This window comes from Vanellus vanellus (assembly GCF_965231255.1).
Source record: "Vanellus vanellus genome assembly, chromosome: 1".
In the NCBI taxonomy this organism is placed as follows: domain Eukaryota; kingdom Metazoa; phylum Chordata; class Aves; order Charadriiformes; family Charadriidae; genus Vanellus; species Vanellus vanellus.
Window position 1 is genome coordinate 203,561,695 of NC_138905.1, and position 14,354 is coordinate 203,576,048.

At 37.2% G+C, this 14,354-nt stretch overlaps 1 protein-coding gene across 2 annotated transcripts in view; it reads left to right on the forward strand.

Moving 5' to 3' along the window:
- Positions 1 to 14,354, forward strand: part of RDX (radixin) — a 43,991-nt gene that overhangs the window by 6,990 nt on the left and 22,647 nt on the right. For both annotated transcript variants that reach the window (XM_082480620.1, XM_082480619.1), the window contains exons 2-3: positions 1,520 to 1,591; positions 12,595 to 12,678. In XM_082480620.1, coding sequence (XP_082336746.1) covers positions 1,580 to 1,591; positions 12,595 to 12,678 — 96 coding nt within the window. In that variant the 5' untranslated portion in view covers positions 1,520 to 1,579. The remainder of the gene's footprint in view (positions 1 to 1,519; positions 1,592 to 12,594; positions 12,679 to 14,354) is intronic.

The following is a 14,354-nucleotide window of genomic DNA, read 5'->3' on the forward strand; positions in this document are numbered from 1 at the left end:
TTAAAAAAAAAAAAAATCTACTGGAATGTAATTGTCTTTATGCTAGGCAAACATAATATTACACCTTTATAGTTGTGTTACATTCATTATATCGTATATCAATTAATATAACTTAAAGACAGTGTTTTTCATTTTTCAGGATGATTTTTCATTAAACAAAATTTGCTCCATATCTGCATTGAACCATTAGATGTCTCTTTCTGTAATCTTAAGCCTTAACATTCATTTTTTTTCACCAGTCAACAGCATTGATGCTTCATCCTTTATCTCTCTTTTTCCAGTCCCTCTTTTCAAACATATCTCTCTAGATTAGAAGAAATAAAAATGAAATGCTAGCGCACCTTACATTGCTGTGCAAATGTTTCTGATATTTACTGCATTTTCTTATTGCCAAGAAGGGAAGGAAAAATAACTTCTCATGTAACTATATAAAACAATATATTTTCATTTTTCTTTGTGAATGAAAAATTATTTATACAAAAGTTTGCTTTTGATAAATTAATTAGTTTATAAACATTTTGGTTTTCTCATTTTTTTAAGAACTTCTGAATATCTTGTTCATCTGATGCAGTCATGGAGTTATGATACCGGAATCTTAGATTATTCTGAGTAGTATGTCACTTTCATTTTTCTTAGTATAAGTGTAATTCCAGTTAATATTTTTGAAGGTAATGCCATCTTTGGTACTCTTTGCAGTTCAGCAGTAGGACTGATTCATGGCAGCCATTACTTTAAAGTGTGCAAGAAGGTGACTAGCTGCTTATTCTGTCTGAGTTAGAATGAAATGAAAAGGAGGCTGGATGCTATCTACCAAAAACATTACAAGCATTTTTTTTTTGAGGCATAAAAACTTTTTTGGAATAGAACATAATAGGGAATACTTTCATTACAACATAGACATAACTTAGAGCCTTTCTACTTAAAAAAATTAAATAAAATAATCTATTTTAACCAGAACAGATTTTCTTCCTTTTTTTTACTGTGATGGTGTACTTGCATTTCTCTTCGTTTGGGGAAAAATAACCGTATAATTTCTTCACAGAGAGAAACAGATGCTTTTATAGACATAAAATACAATTTTGATGCTTTAAAATTAGGTTAGGTTTTTTCCTTTGTTTTCATGATGTTTTAAGTGTGACTAGAGTTGACAGATTAAATGGCAGCTTTGGAGTCCCTTGTACAAATTTTGCTTCCTTGTAAATAACGTTAAAAGTTTTTAATACTAGATGATGTCTAATATAAAAAGTTTTTATAATTATTTGTAGAACTTGAGGAACTGATGTCTCCTTATTCTAACATTAATATTCTCCAAAAAACTAGAAAGGAGGTTACTATTTAGAGACCTGTGGATTCTGATACTGGCTAATGTAGTTGCTTTTTATGTCATCTACTGAAAAGTATATTTTGTACGTGTAGAGCACTTGTTTACCTGCTTTGGAATTGATACTATTTGCTGTGATGTACATGAACTCTGTTTTGATTGATTTAAAACCAACACTTTTAATTTTGTTTTTGACAGAAGGGGACAAAGAGCTTGTAGAAGACTTAAGTGAACAAGAGACTAAAGAAAACAAGAAAAATGCCGAAACCAGTAAGTAGCTGTTTTCTTGCTCATCTAAAATCTAATAGGGTTTTCATGTTTTAGAGTGGCGATCTTATAACAGCTCTAGTTGTTTTGACTCTGCCCTTTCTAGATTTCATAAGTTCTGATAATGTACAATTGGAGTTGAAATAGTTTAATAAAAACATGTGTGGAAAGATCAAACAAGCTCAGTAGTGCAAGTTGCATGGAGCACACTTGGAGATGGGGGCAGTACTTACAAACCGCAATGAACTTAGAGCCCATTTGGCTGGCAGGAAGAATGACTTTTCAGGAATCGTTGACTTTGAGATGAGATGACATACAGTGGTTAATGGAGGCATAATTGGAGCCTGACACAATGTCTGTGAGAATTGGTGGAAGGATTTGCTGCAGGATTTGGCAGGGGAGGACAGAACATGTGTAAAGTGTCTGTGACAGCAACAGCACTAAGTTAGGTGGTAGTTTTACCATGGTAGAGGGTATAGCCTGGAAGGTAAGTGTTGAAGAGAGGAAATAAGCCATGTCTGTGGTCTCCTATTCATCTTATTTCAGCTGAGATAAGGGTTCATCCACTTTATAACCAGGGGAAAAAAATCTCCAACTTCTGTTTCAATAATAGTTCCAGAATTCTTTGAGGAGGTAATTATTCAGCACTTTGATTCTTTTGCTGTTGATGTAATATTGGTTGCTTAGGATTTCATCTCCCGTGTGTTAAACAACTTTTGATTGTCTCTTCCTCTTGTATCCAGTGAGCAAAGCATTCAGAAAGGGAACCGAATAGTCAGGGGAGACTATTTCTATTCAACTCAGTTGGTTTATGTAATAGCCTTCAGGCTTTCTTTGTTTACTGATATTTCATTGAGGTAGTAGGTTGGGAGGAGGGCAGTTCTATTTCTAAGAATACATACATCTGTGTGCATGTGTGTACACATACATACCTACCTATATATAGATATATAGAAGTTTTTTGCTATTAATCAGAAATTACAAGTGTAAATAGTCTGTATTGCATGCCAGTGTTTGGAACTGGTACAGCTTAGTCAATAATGCGAGAGTGGGACTGTCCAAGGGCTAGATGTCCTGTTCTGAGCTTTGCTGTTGGTCTGCTGATCAACTGGCCATACCATCTTATTTCTGTAATTTCTTCTTTTCCCCTCTGTGGACTGGGGGCAATATCTTGGCCCCAGTTGTATCCTGCCCCCTTCTTACAGAAAGTTGCACTATTAAGGGCAGGGAAGCGTGTTAGCAGCATACTGTTTTCTGACCTTTTTGAGTCCTAGCTGTGATAATTGAGTAGTGCCTTTGATAGAGCTTCTCAACTGGAAAACAGTATTTTAAGAATAAGGCAGAAAGTCACTGTGGGCTCACGTGGTTCGTGAGGCCCCCAACTCCATGAAGCTACAGAGCAATGAAGTCACAGAAGTGATGACTAGAAAAAAAAGACAGCCTGAGTGAGGTTACTTCTTTTAAAATTCTGTGATTGGAACCATGAAATTTAGGCAGGCAGTGTTCCCTCTATTTTAAGGACCTTAGAAAATCGTAGGAAATACAATTTTAGGGTTATTCACAAGAAAAGCCATATCCTTAGAAGTGAGATTGCAGAGGCGTTGGAAGAGTGCACAATCCACCCCAGGAATGGAAATTAGCTACCAGATCTTAGGAAAGAAGCTGTACTCGTGCCACAAATGAGATAATTATTTTTTTTCTTTTATGAGGGGCTCTATATAAAGAGTTCTCATATGTTGGGATGTTCTCGTGTGTCTCCTGATGATGGAGGTGCATGTGAGATCTTAGAAGGAAGCCAATTGAAAGGAGCCATTAAGAAATGAAATTAAATTGATTACACTTCTTGAAAAATGTTTTATGGATTTCTTTCTGTAAACTACAGGTTCCTGTAATTATAATTGGTAACCAGTGAATAAAAAAGTAGCACACGTGCCAAAGATTAAGTAATTTTACTTCTGAAAATCAGACCTCAGATTTTGATTTTGCTCTGGCTGCTTCTTAAATGGTAGATCGTTTTGGAGCTTCCCCCCCCCCCCCCCCCCCCCGCTCCCTCCCTCTTCTTTGGAGACTGTAAGAGCTTAGTCATTGGTTATGTTCAATGAATTCGACATTGTTATTTGAAGAGTCTTGCTGTTCTGCTAGGGTTTGATAGTACTGGACTGTAGAAGGACTCTTGCTCTGGATATTCACTATAGCTCTTACCAGTTGTCTTTAAAAACAATCCACAATAACCAAATGTACTTCTAGTCCAGAAACTATTTGTGCTTCAAATTTGTGCTTCTTTATTTTTTCTTCAAATTTATGCTTCTTTATTTTTGATAGCTGTTGCAATAAGACTGTCAGTGTTCTGTAATTTTGTTACCGGAGGTCTTTTAACCTGAAAGCATGAAATAATCATGGATAAGGACTAAGAAAATCAAGTGAATGTAACTGGTGAGAATTTTGACAGAGTTATTTTATAGCTCTCTTCGTTGTATTACTGTGACGTATTTAGGTATATTTTTTTCTAGATTCTTCTGTAATGATCCAGTTGATAGTTTTCAGAAAATCTGGTCATTTTGTAAATATGTGAACCTGTGCAGTACAACTATAAGTAAATGCTCTCTATGTTTTTGGATTTACTTTTTTTGTTATGCATAACAAATAATTCTGCTATAGATTAATTTAAACGAAATCAGTAAACACCAAATCACAGAAGAAACAGTGGAATAGATTTTGGTTTCACTTCCTTGCTTTCACATTGAGAAGTTATTTAGTATTCCAGACAAAATTAACTAAATGAAGACCAGTAAAGGGTCTTGGCATAGTTGAATTTTAAAGCAAAGATTTTCGATTTTTCATGGAAGTCTCAGTCTGAAATAAGGTTCATGCCCCTGTGAATGATCTTCTTATACGTGGTGGTAAAAGGTCATTGTTATTATGTGTTTGGGATTTTCTGTCTTAGAGGCTACTAGCTTGAGTGAAAAGGCTGTTTTGAAACGGTAAAAGTGACTTGACTTTAATATATTGTCCTGAGATATTAAGGTAATATGTGTCTGAAAAATTCACGTTGGTGAAATATTTTCTTGTTTGATTGCTTCAGGAGAAAAGTCTGTTTGTTTACTTTGTTACAAACACAAAGTGGCTTTCCATTCTTTTAAGCTGTTCACTCAGCGTATCCTCTATTTTTAAAACAAAATAGTTCTGAGACTTAATATTCTCAGTTCTGTTTAGCAGTGCAAAATTAAGTTTCATTTAGCTTCTGTTGTGATCCATCTAAAAAAAAAAATTGGTGATTTCTTTGTTTAATTAGGTCTTTGCTGCTGTAATCAAAATTGGAGCTGTTAATAGGGCTGTTTTCAGTGTGCTTAGTTCTCTGCTTACTGAAGAATGGAATATTTGTTGAATCTTATTTTCAGTGCTTTCTTCCTAAAAGAACAGATGCAAAATGTTTCTCAGCTGTATGCCATTCTCCCAGATCTTCACCAAAAATAGAAACATAGAAACTAAAATTAGGCATCGTTAGTTACATAACTGTTAATCATTTCATAGGCTAAGAAGATTAGGTTTAATTGACTGAAATATTAGTTGCATTTATGGGGTGTAAGAGGAGTTAAAATTATCAGCTTTTTTTTCTGGTATTTTGCAGTGTTTTTGTTCAAGACTGCAAGGTGTGAAAGAGAAACCATCACACTGGGTAGATGTCGAAGTTACTAAGATTAAAATAGAAATCTTTTTTTAAACTTCAACATTTTAAAATATTGTGTATTCAGAAGAAGTAGATATCGGATTCTGGAATAATATGCTTAAAATTTGAATTCATATTTACAAGATCAAGTTATATTCTGTAGAGCGGTTGAATTGAAATTGTGTATAAATTAGTTTTTGACTAGGGTGGTTGTTTTACAGGAAAATCTCTGAGATGTGTAGTGCCGTATTTGAGTTATGGTTTGAATATATGATTTATTTCGGCAGCATAAACAGACAACTGATGTCAGTTTGGAGGACTGCTTTCTTTTGATTTGTCTATTAGTAAACTCTGTTTGCCATTATTCTGTAGCCTTCTGTTCCTAATGCTGTTTAATCCTTACCTTTTTACCTTATCTTCATTAATTTTTCTCTTGCATCTCTTCCTTTGTCTGCTTTGAGGTTGATATGGAGAGTGTGCTGTGTATATTTGTACAGTGTGTAAATCAGTGGGACCAATATATTGCTACTCCTTAACACATATAATGTAATATGCAAACTTGATGTAGTAATTGGCTGAACTAGTGTGAAGAAACTCTTGGAATAAACCTTTTTTGTTATTTGCAATTTTCTTATAAATAAGAATTGGACTGTTTTCTGTGGCTTTTACATGTGACTAATTCATATTGCATTTATGAAAAAAGGCAAAACCACTGGAAACCTCTTTCATGTAATTTTAAATTGATTTCTTACTAAATATTGATACTTACTCAGTTTTGGGCTTTCCGATGAAAGCTGAAGTGCCGAGACCAATATCTGTGAATGCTGGCTGAAGTACAGTAATAGGACATATTAGACTACTAAGCTAACAGTCAGGTTTTGTGCATATTCTATGGAGTGTGACTACATTTGAGGAGGGGTCCAAAGGTTAATCACGGAGTTTCAGAGTTGGAATGGACCTCCTGAGATCATCTAGTCCAACTCCCCTGCCAAAGCAGGATTGCCCAGAGCACATTACTCAGGACTGCATCCAGGCGGGTCTTGAAAATCTCCAGAGAAGGGGACTCCACACCCTCCCTGGGCAGCCTGTGCCAGTGCTCTGTCACCCTCACCGTAAAGAAGTGTTTCTGTGTATTTGAACGGAACTTCCTGTGTTCTAACTTGTGCCCATTGCCCCTTGTCCTGTCACTGGGAACCATTGAAAAGAGCCTGGCTCCATCCTCCTTCAATGTGGTGACTGTGTAATATCCCGCCAAATTGTGGAAGGTTGAAGTTATATAATACCAAGAAGTGTAGAAATATTTTTTTTCCAAGTCCTTAAAGCAGTGAAAGAATACAATAAAAAGATATTTCCCATATGAAATGCACGTGGGTATTTAATGTTGCAGGTATGCTCATTGACTATACTGTTTATTGGTTTGGATAAATTGTTTCATAGAAAAATTGCTTTAGATTGTTTTTTATAAATACTATTTTATGAGCTGTGGCAAATAACTCATAACCCATTAGCAACATTTGTTATCAAAACATCAGTTGCTCCCTTCACAAAGAATAACCAACATGTATGTGGGTGTTCTTCCCTTTCCCTTGACCACGTTTAATCATTCTGAAGCAAGTCTGGTAAAATACAGATAAACTCAGGCTGCCAGTTCTGATGCCAAGGACCTGGACAAGCTTGAGAAGTGGGCCCATGTGAACCTCATGAAGTTCAACAAGGCCAGGTGCAGGGTCCTGCACCTGGGTCAGGCCAGTCCCAAGCAGAAATAGAGGCTGGGCAGAGAATGGTTTGAGAGCAGCCCTCCTGAGAAGGACTTGGGCGTACTGGTGAATGAAAAGCTGGACATCAGCCGGCAATGTGTGCTCACAGCCCAGAAGGCCAACCGTATCCTGCGCTGCATCAAAACAAGCATGTCCAAGGGAGGTGATTCTGCCCCTCTACTCTGCTGTGGTGAGACTCCACCTGGAGTACTGTGTCCAGCTCAGGGGCCCTCAGCACAGGAAAAACATGGACCTGTTGGAGGGGGTCCAAAGGAGGGTCACAAAAATGGTCAGAGGGGTGGAACACTTCTCCTGTGAAGACAGGCTGAGAGAGTTGGGGTTGTTCAGCCTGGAGAAGAGAAGGCTCTGGGGAGACCTTATTGCTGTCTTTCAGTACTGAAAGGGTGCCTATGGGAAAGATGGGGAGGGACTCTTTATCAGGGAGTGCAGCGATAGGACGAGGGGTGATAGCTTTAAACTAAAGGGCTGAGGCCAATGGTATGAAGTTCAACAAGGCCAAGTGCTGGGTGCTGCACTTGTGTCACAACAACCCCATGCAGCGCTACAGGCTTGGGGAAGAGTGGCTGGAAAGCTGCCCGGCCTAAAAGGACCTGGGGCTGTTGGTCGACAGCCAGCTGAATATGAGCCGGCAGTGTGCCCAGGTGGCCAAGAAGGCCAACAGCATCCTAGCCGGTATCAGAAATAGTGTGGTGAGCACGACTGGGGAAGTGATTGTCCCCTGTACTTGGCACTGGTGAGGGCCCACCTCAAGTACTGTGTTCAGTTTTAGACCCCTCACTACAAGAAAGACATTGAAGTGCTGGAGCGTGTCCAGAGGAGGGCAACAAAGCTGGTGAAGGGTCTAGAGAACAAGTCCTATGAGGAGCAGCTGAAGCAACTGGAGTTGTTTAGCCTGGAGAAGAGGAGGCTGAGGGGAGACCTTATTGCTCTCTACAACTACCTGAAAGGAGGTTGCAGAGAGGTGGGGATTGATCTCTTCTCCCAAGTAGCAAGTGATAGGACAAAAGGAAATGGGTCAAGTTACACCAAGGTAGGTTTAGGTTGGATGTTAAGAAAAAGTTCTTCATAGAAAGGCTTATCAAACGTTGGAACAGACTGCCCAGGGAAGTGATGGACTTGCCATCCCTGGAGGTATTTAAAAGACAGGTAGATGTGGTGCTTAAGGAAGTGGTTTAGTGGTGGTTTTGGCAGTGTGTTAGGTTGATGGTTGGACTTGATGATCTTAAAGGTCCCTTCCAACGTAGGTGATTCTTTGATTCTATAGGACAGTAGATTTAGACTAAATCTAAAGAAGAAATTTTTTACCATGAGGGTGGTGAAATACTGGCACAGTTGCCCAGAGAGGTGGTAGATGTTCATGCCTGGAAACATTCCAGGTCAGGTTGGATGGGGCTCTGAGCAACCTGATCTAGTTAAAGATGTCCCTGTTCATTGCAGGGCAGTTGGACTAGATGACCTTTAAAGTTCCCTTCCAATCCAAACTATTCTGTTTCTGTAAGGTGAAGAAAAACTGTCTCAATGCAAGGGTTTAAAGCATTATTATTTGGTAAAAGTTTATTACAAATAGATTAAAAAATGTGTATATGTACCCAGATATTGAGACGAAGCTGTTTTGTCACAAATAAGGAAGAACTATACTTTTTGTAGCAATTTTTTCCAAATGTTTGGTGATACTTTTATGGTGAAAGGTTTCTGTCCCTGGCCACTTGTTTATATTGTTTAGTATGGGCAAATAAGCCAAGCTAAATAAGTCACTTTAAAAGCTGTGAGGTAGGTGTTGGTATCCTAAACAGAGATTTGGTGCCCTAAAATAAAAGTTTGCAGTAGCATTTTCCTAAAGTCCAGTGGACTTTTTTCTGTGCTATGTTAAACTTCACTGTGTTTTTTATACTCTCTTACAGCAGCTTTGTTTATATAATGCACCGTTAAAGGTAGCAAGCTGAAGAAAACTCCATGCTAAGCATTTTCTTCCTCTCAGAACTTTTACGAAAATTTAAAATAACTCATTAACTTGCTCTTTTATCTTTTCCATTATGGCCTTTTAAATACAGGCTGTTCAGGCATGACGTTGCCTGATCTCTGGAGGAGCAGGGGAGGATCTCTCACCCCATGCACCTTGCCTGAGGATTCACGGACTCTAAGTTACCCAGTTCCTAAGCCTACAGTAGCACTTTGAAGTATTTCCTGGACATGATCACCATGATATTTTAGTATTTAATATTTGTATAGAGATCTCTAGGTCAATAATAAGTGATATAAATTGTGGCACCGAAAAAATATTTGCATATAGCTATTTTTTTAACTAAAAAAAAAAAAAAGGATGTTTGCTCAGGCATACTCTTATGAATTGCAGAACGACCTAGAGAGTTTCTTGATTAGTTTACCAGAGTAAGATTCTTAGGAGGCATCTACTCAGAGTTCAGTCAAAATTACATATGGATGTACCAAATGAGACTTGTTGCATCTCTTGCTCTGAGCCTGTGTGCAGGAGAATGGGATTTGCCTTGTGATTGAGCAACTGAAGTAATTGGCTAAGTCATGCCTGGTGCTTTGTCATCTTTTCTAGTTTCTGCAGTTTGAAGGAAGATGTGTAAATCTGGCAAGAGCAAGATTGAAAAGCAGTCATTAAGTGGGTCTTGTGGTATGAGTAGTGGTAGCCTTCCAACACTTGCTACAGGAAACCTTCATACGTTTTCTTGTCACCATTGCAAGAGCTCCTTCCTGTTTTTGTATTCATGTGGTAAAGTCGGTTCAGAGCAATCATGTTGAGATTAGTGTCTGTCTTCATAATTTGTGGTTCAGATAATTTCCCCCTGTCACCAATGTCACATGAGGAGTGTTGCTTCAAAGTAGCTGCATACCCAACAGCAGATTACACGAGTGGCTGTCCATCGCTGAATTTACTATGCCTTCTTTCTCTGCCTCTGTTTTCTCAATTCCCTGCCTTATTTATAACATGGGAATTTCCCCTGTGGCTGTTCAATGTAATTGATTAGCTTTATTTTACAGACAACGCGAATGACACCAGAGGGTTGATTTTTGTTGAGAGCGTGCCGTGTGATCGAGGTTTGGATTAGATAAGTAAACCTTCTGGGCTCAGTCTTAGGTTTTGCCAAAAGTAACCTTCTCATTTTCCATGCCCAGAAATAACTGAAGCTGTGAAACAGTGTTGTAAGGTTGTAAAAGCTCAGTGTTTGTATGCCAAAAATCTAAGTCAGTCCAAATGTCTTCAGGAGGAAAACAGTCAAGTGTAGTGTTACTTTTGTAAGTCTGTTCTTAAATAACTCGTGTCATAAAAGGTAACATTTTAATATTGCTTTCATATAATTTGCAATTTTCTTAGTAGAACTGAAAGTGTAAATATTATTTAGCAGTTGGGTGATCTGTTAATCAGAAGTTCAAAGAAAAAGAAAATTGCTGAAGACTTAAGCAGTTACTGTAATGTATATAAGTGAGCAGGTACTCCTAATCTGTTTGTATCTACTGCAGATGTAGCAGCTGTGTACTGGTACAGCACTCAGCTTTTATTTGAGGCAGTAATACACAGAAGCGAACAGAATCTACAGGCTGTGTTGAGTTTGCCTCTGTATTACATCTATTATTTTACTGTTTGGGTATTTTAGTTCTTGAATTTGTAGAAGATGACATTCATTATTAGGATATTTATGTAAGAAGTTTCTGCTGCAACTCTTAAGAAGTCTGCTGCATTTAGTTGAACTTGCTGCACTTTCTAGATCTTCTGTGACGCTTCTGGTTTTGGCAATGGTGCCGTTACATAACAGAGTGCTTTGGCATTTAATAAAGTTACATTTTAGCCTTATCCTTTGTAACGTGCTTACTTATAGCTGTCATAAAATAGGCTTCATTTTTAAAATTGAGAAACTGCTTTAAAAAAATTAACTTCTTGTAATTAAGGGGCAACTGCCCGCACTTAAACCAGTGCAACTGGCAGGGAGTTAGACCTACCATTTAAAATGGGTTGTTCTGTTAGAGAATAAGAAATATTTTTTTCCTCTCGAAATGGGCAGAGTGAGAGAATCTACAGAAAACACGTCTTTTCCCTCCTTCTGTCACACACCCTCTAATTTTTTTGGCAATAAAAGTTTACTATCTTTTACTCCAAAGCCTTCAACTCTTGTTCTTTATCAGTGTTTGCACACAAAAAAAAGTTTGCTAACCTCCTCCTATCTTCCTTGTTTGCAGGTCTATAACCTAGAGGTCCTCAGACTCCTGCTACTCTTGTCTTGTGTATCCAGCTTATGCCCAAAGTTGTTTACCTTGACACTAAAGAAAGGAGTGAACAAGTTTAATCTGTTGCACGGGGACAAAATTCTATCCAGTTCTCTTTTATGCGCCTTAGATCTGCCTTCTGTCTTCCGTCTTGTGGAGACTTTTCCAGACTCTCACTTCTCAAAGTATTCCACCTGGTGGCAAAATTGGGGAAATAGTTAATGGAAATGGTTTACACAGGCATAGATCAAGTAGCATAAGAACCTGTAATACAAGTCCTAATTTATTCCTGTTCCATATTTTATAGTAGAGGGAGAAAAATTAGAAGGTATCTGTGGGCCTCAAAGAAGTTTCGTGTTTCTGGTTTTTGTATTTATAGCAAAATAGATTTGACCTTTAACGCTTTATGTCCTATTCAATAAAGATAAATAAAATGTGATACTTTGGTAATAGGAATGGAGGAGCATTCTAACAGTGAGAAGACAGCACTGTGCATTTAGTACTTTGTTCTGTTTCATGAAAATTCTTACTTCTGTGTGTACCAGTTGAAGAGAAATTGGAACAGGCTGTTGTACTTCCAAGTAAGGTAGGCATCCAGATATCTTCTGGAATATTTGACTGCTTGTTTGAGAACAAATAAAAACAGGGAATTTCAGGTGTCATCTGGAAAACATTCTTCTATTTCAGTAGAAGGAAGAAGTTCATTGAACAGCAGTGGTTTTTCAGTCTTGCAGTAAGGGAATTGAATGGGTTCGATATTAAGGGGAGCTTATTTCTATAGTTCTTCCTTCCATTGATGAAAAATCTGCTATTAGTCTCTCCTGAGGTGTACAAGCTCTAGGCTTATACATTTTAAAACCACCGAACCTCTTAATTTTAGAAATGGCAGGGCAGGATGCTACTTGTCTTTTTATATTGCCAAGTATAAATACCTTAAAATGATATGTATATGGTAGGAACTTTTTCTTTTGCACACATTTGGGAAGTCTGCTGAAAGATAGTACCCAGTAGCTGAATGTTCCCATATTCTTTGAATGTTCAGTAGTCACATCAGCTATCCCATTAAATTGATTTTGAACTTTGTTCCCTGGTTTGACCTTCAAACCTAGTGTTAAATATTATCCTGAATATGCTTGTATAATAAATAAAAGATGAGATTTTTTGCAGATTGAAATTTTCCATTTTTATATCTGCTGTGTTCTGTATATATGCAAGGCCATTAAAATTGTAGAATTTACTTACCATACATTGTTTCTTACAGGCTAAGCACAGTATATAGAAGCATTACACTGTTACAGTATGATTTAAATATTACTTTTTTTTTTCTGTAGATCAATGTCAGAGTAACCACAATGGATGCAGAGTTGGAATTTGCCATCCAGCCCAATACGACAGGCAAGCAGCTCTTTGATCAGGTAACTTATATGTATCTCTGTGTATGTATGTATACAAACACATAAAACTATTGTGGGTATTAAGGCATAATTTGAGAAAGCAGAAGTGTTCTCATGTATAGATTATGTTTTTCCTTACATTATCGAAGCTATACTCTGTTTGAACTTCCTTGTTACTTCTCATGGAATGTATTCAATTTAAAGACAATTCTGTGTAAATAGGTTAACAGTGAAGCTTCAGTTGAATCATGTATAAAACTGCTTTGAAATCAATGGTACTTTTTATGTCTAATCATCATAGTTTCAACTGCAATATAATTGTTAGAATTACACGTATGAGAAATTTATATAGCCTTCACTATTTAAGAATGAATGTAATGATGAAAGTTCATTAAAGAAAGCTAATGTCTTATTTTTTTTCCCAAGAACGGAAGCTGTAGATACTTTTTCACTTCCCAAATGTTAGAAAAGTAATGTTGTCCTAGGACCCAGTTTGAAATTTAAGTTAAAAAAAAAAAAAAAAAAAAAAACACAAAAACCCAACAAAGAAACCAAAAGACTAAGTGGAAAAGTGAAAATTATGGCTTTAATGTGCTTATGGATTGCAGACCCATCAGAACTACACATGCTCACTTCATAGTGTCTCTGTCCTGCACCAGTCAAACAGGCTAAATGAATGACTTCTTAAAAAGGGTTGTTCTCACATTCATTTCATGTGATGTTAGCCAGCAGAATCTTGAAACAATTTTTTTATCTAGGTTGTGTAGCATTCTAAAAAATGTTAAGAATAGAAGCTTGTCAATGTGTTGTTTTATTTTTCTTCAAGAAACCAATAAATATGTTATATTGTCTCGATCCAAGATGTGTGCATTTAGTTAAAAATGCAGAAATATTTGAAATTACTCTTCAAAAACAGTTTAACCATATCAACAATTGTGTCTAGTAGAACTGTTGTTTTTGTCCACTCCACTATAGATGCTTAAAGTATGTAATGATGGGTATTAAGAGAAAGTAACACATTGAAAGAGTTCTTTAAGAACTCTTAAACTTTTTAATTGACCTTGAAGAGTTGATTAAATGTCTTAGTGTATAAGTTGAAAAGAGGAGAATGTTTATTGTTTTGTAACACTGAGCTTTTTCTTTTAGATGAACAAAATTTCATTTGCAATTTTTGTTTGAAGTGACTGTCTGACTCTTAACACTTCTACACCCTGCCCCTTTCGCTAACATCAGTAGTAGTATGTCTTCAGCCTCTACATAGGAATAGACTTCATGACCCTTACAAAGAGTTTGTGAAGAAAGGGGCTGTCCCGCTTTTTGTCCAACCACACCACCATCAAATAAAAAGTATGGTATTCTGTGGCACAGAAGCCTCAAGCTGTTACTTGTCTTTTGCCAACCTTTGCTATCTTCTGCCATGCAGTACTGGGTGGGGTGACATTCTGTTGTGTAACGTCTTGTGCCCAGGTAATCAGGTTCATCCAAACTGGGGCATTCACAAGCCTGGAAAAAAGATACAGCTCTGAATTCTTTTTCATGCTGTCTTCAACTTTTTTCCTTAATTCACTGTGTGGTGTTTGACATCTCACCATCTTACAATCAACTTCTGGAAGTGTAAATTGAAAAATTGTTGGGTCAAGCAAAATCAACCTGCACAGTTATGTGTGAGGAGAAAAGCATTTTTGGTCTGATCTTAA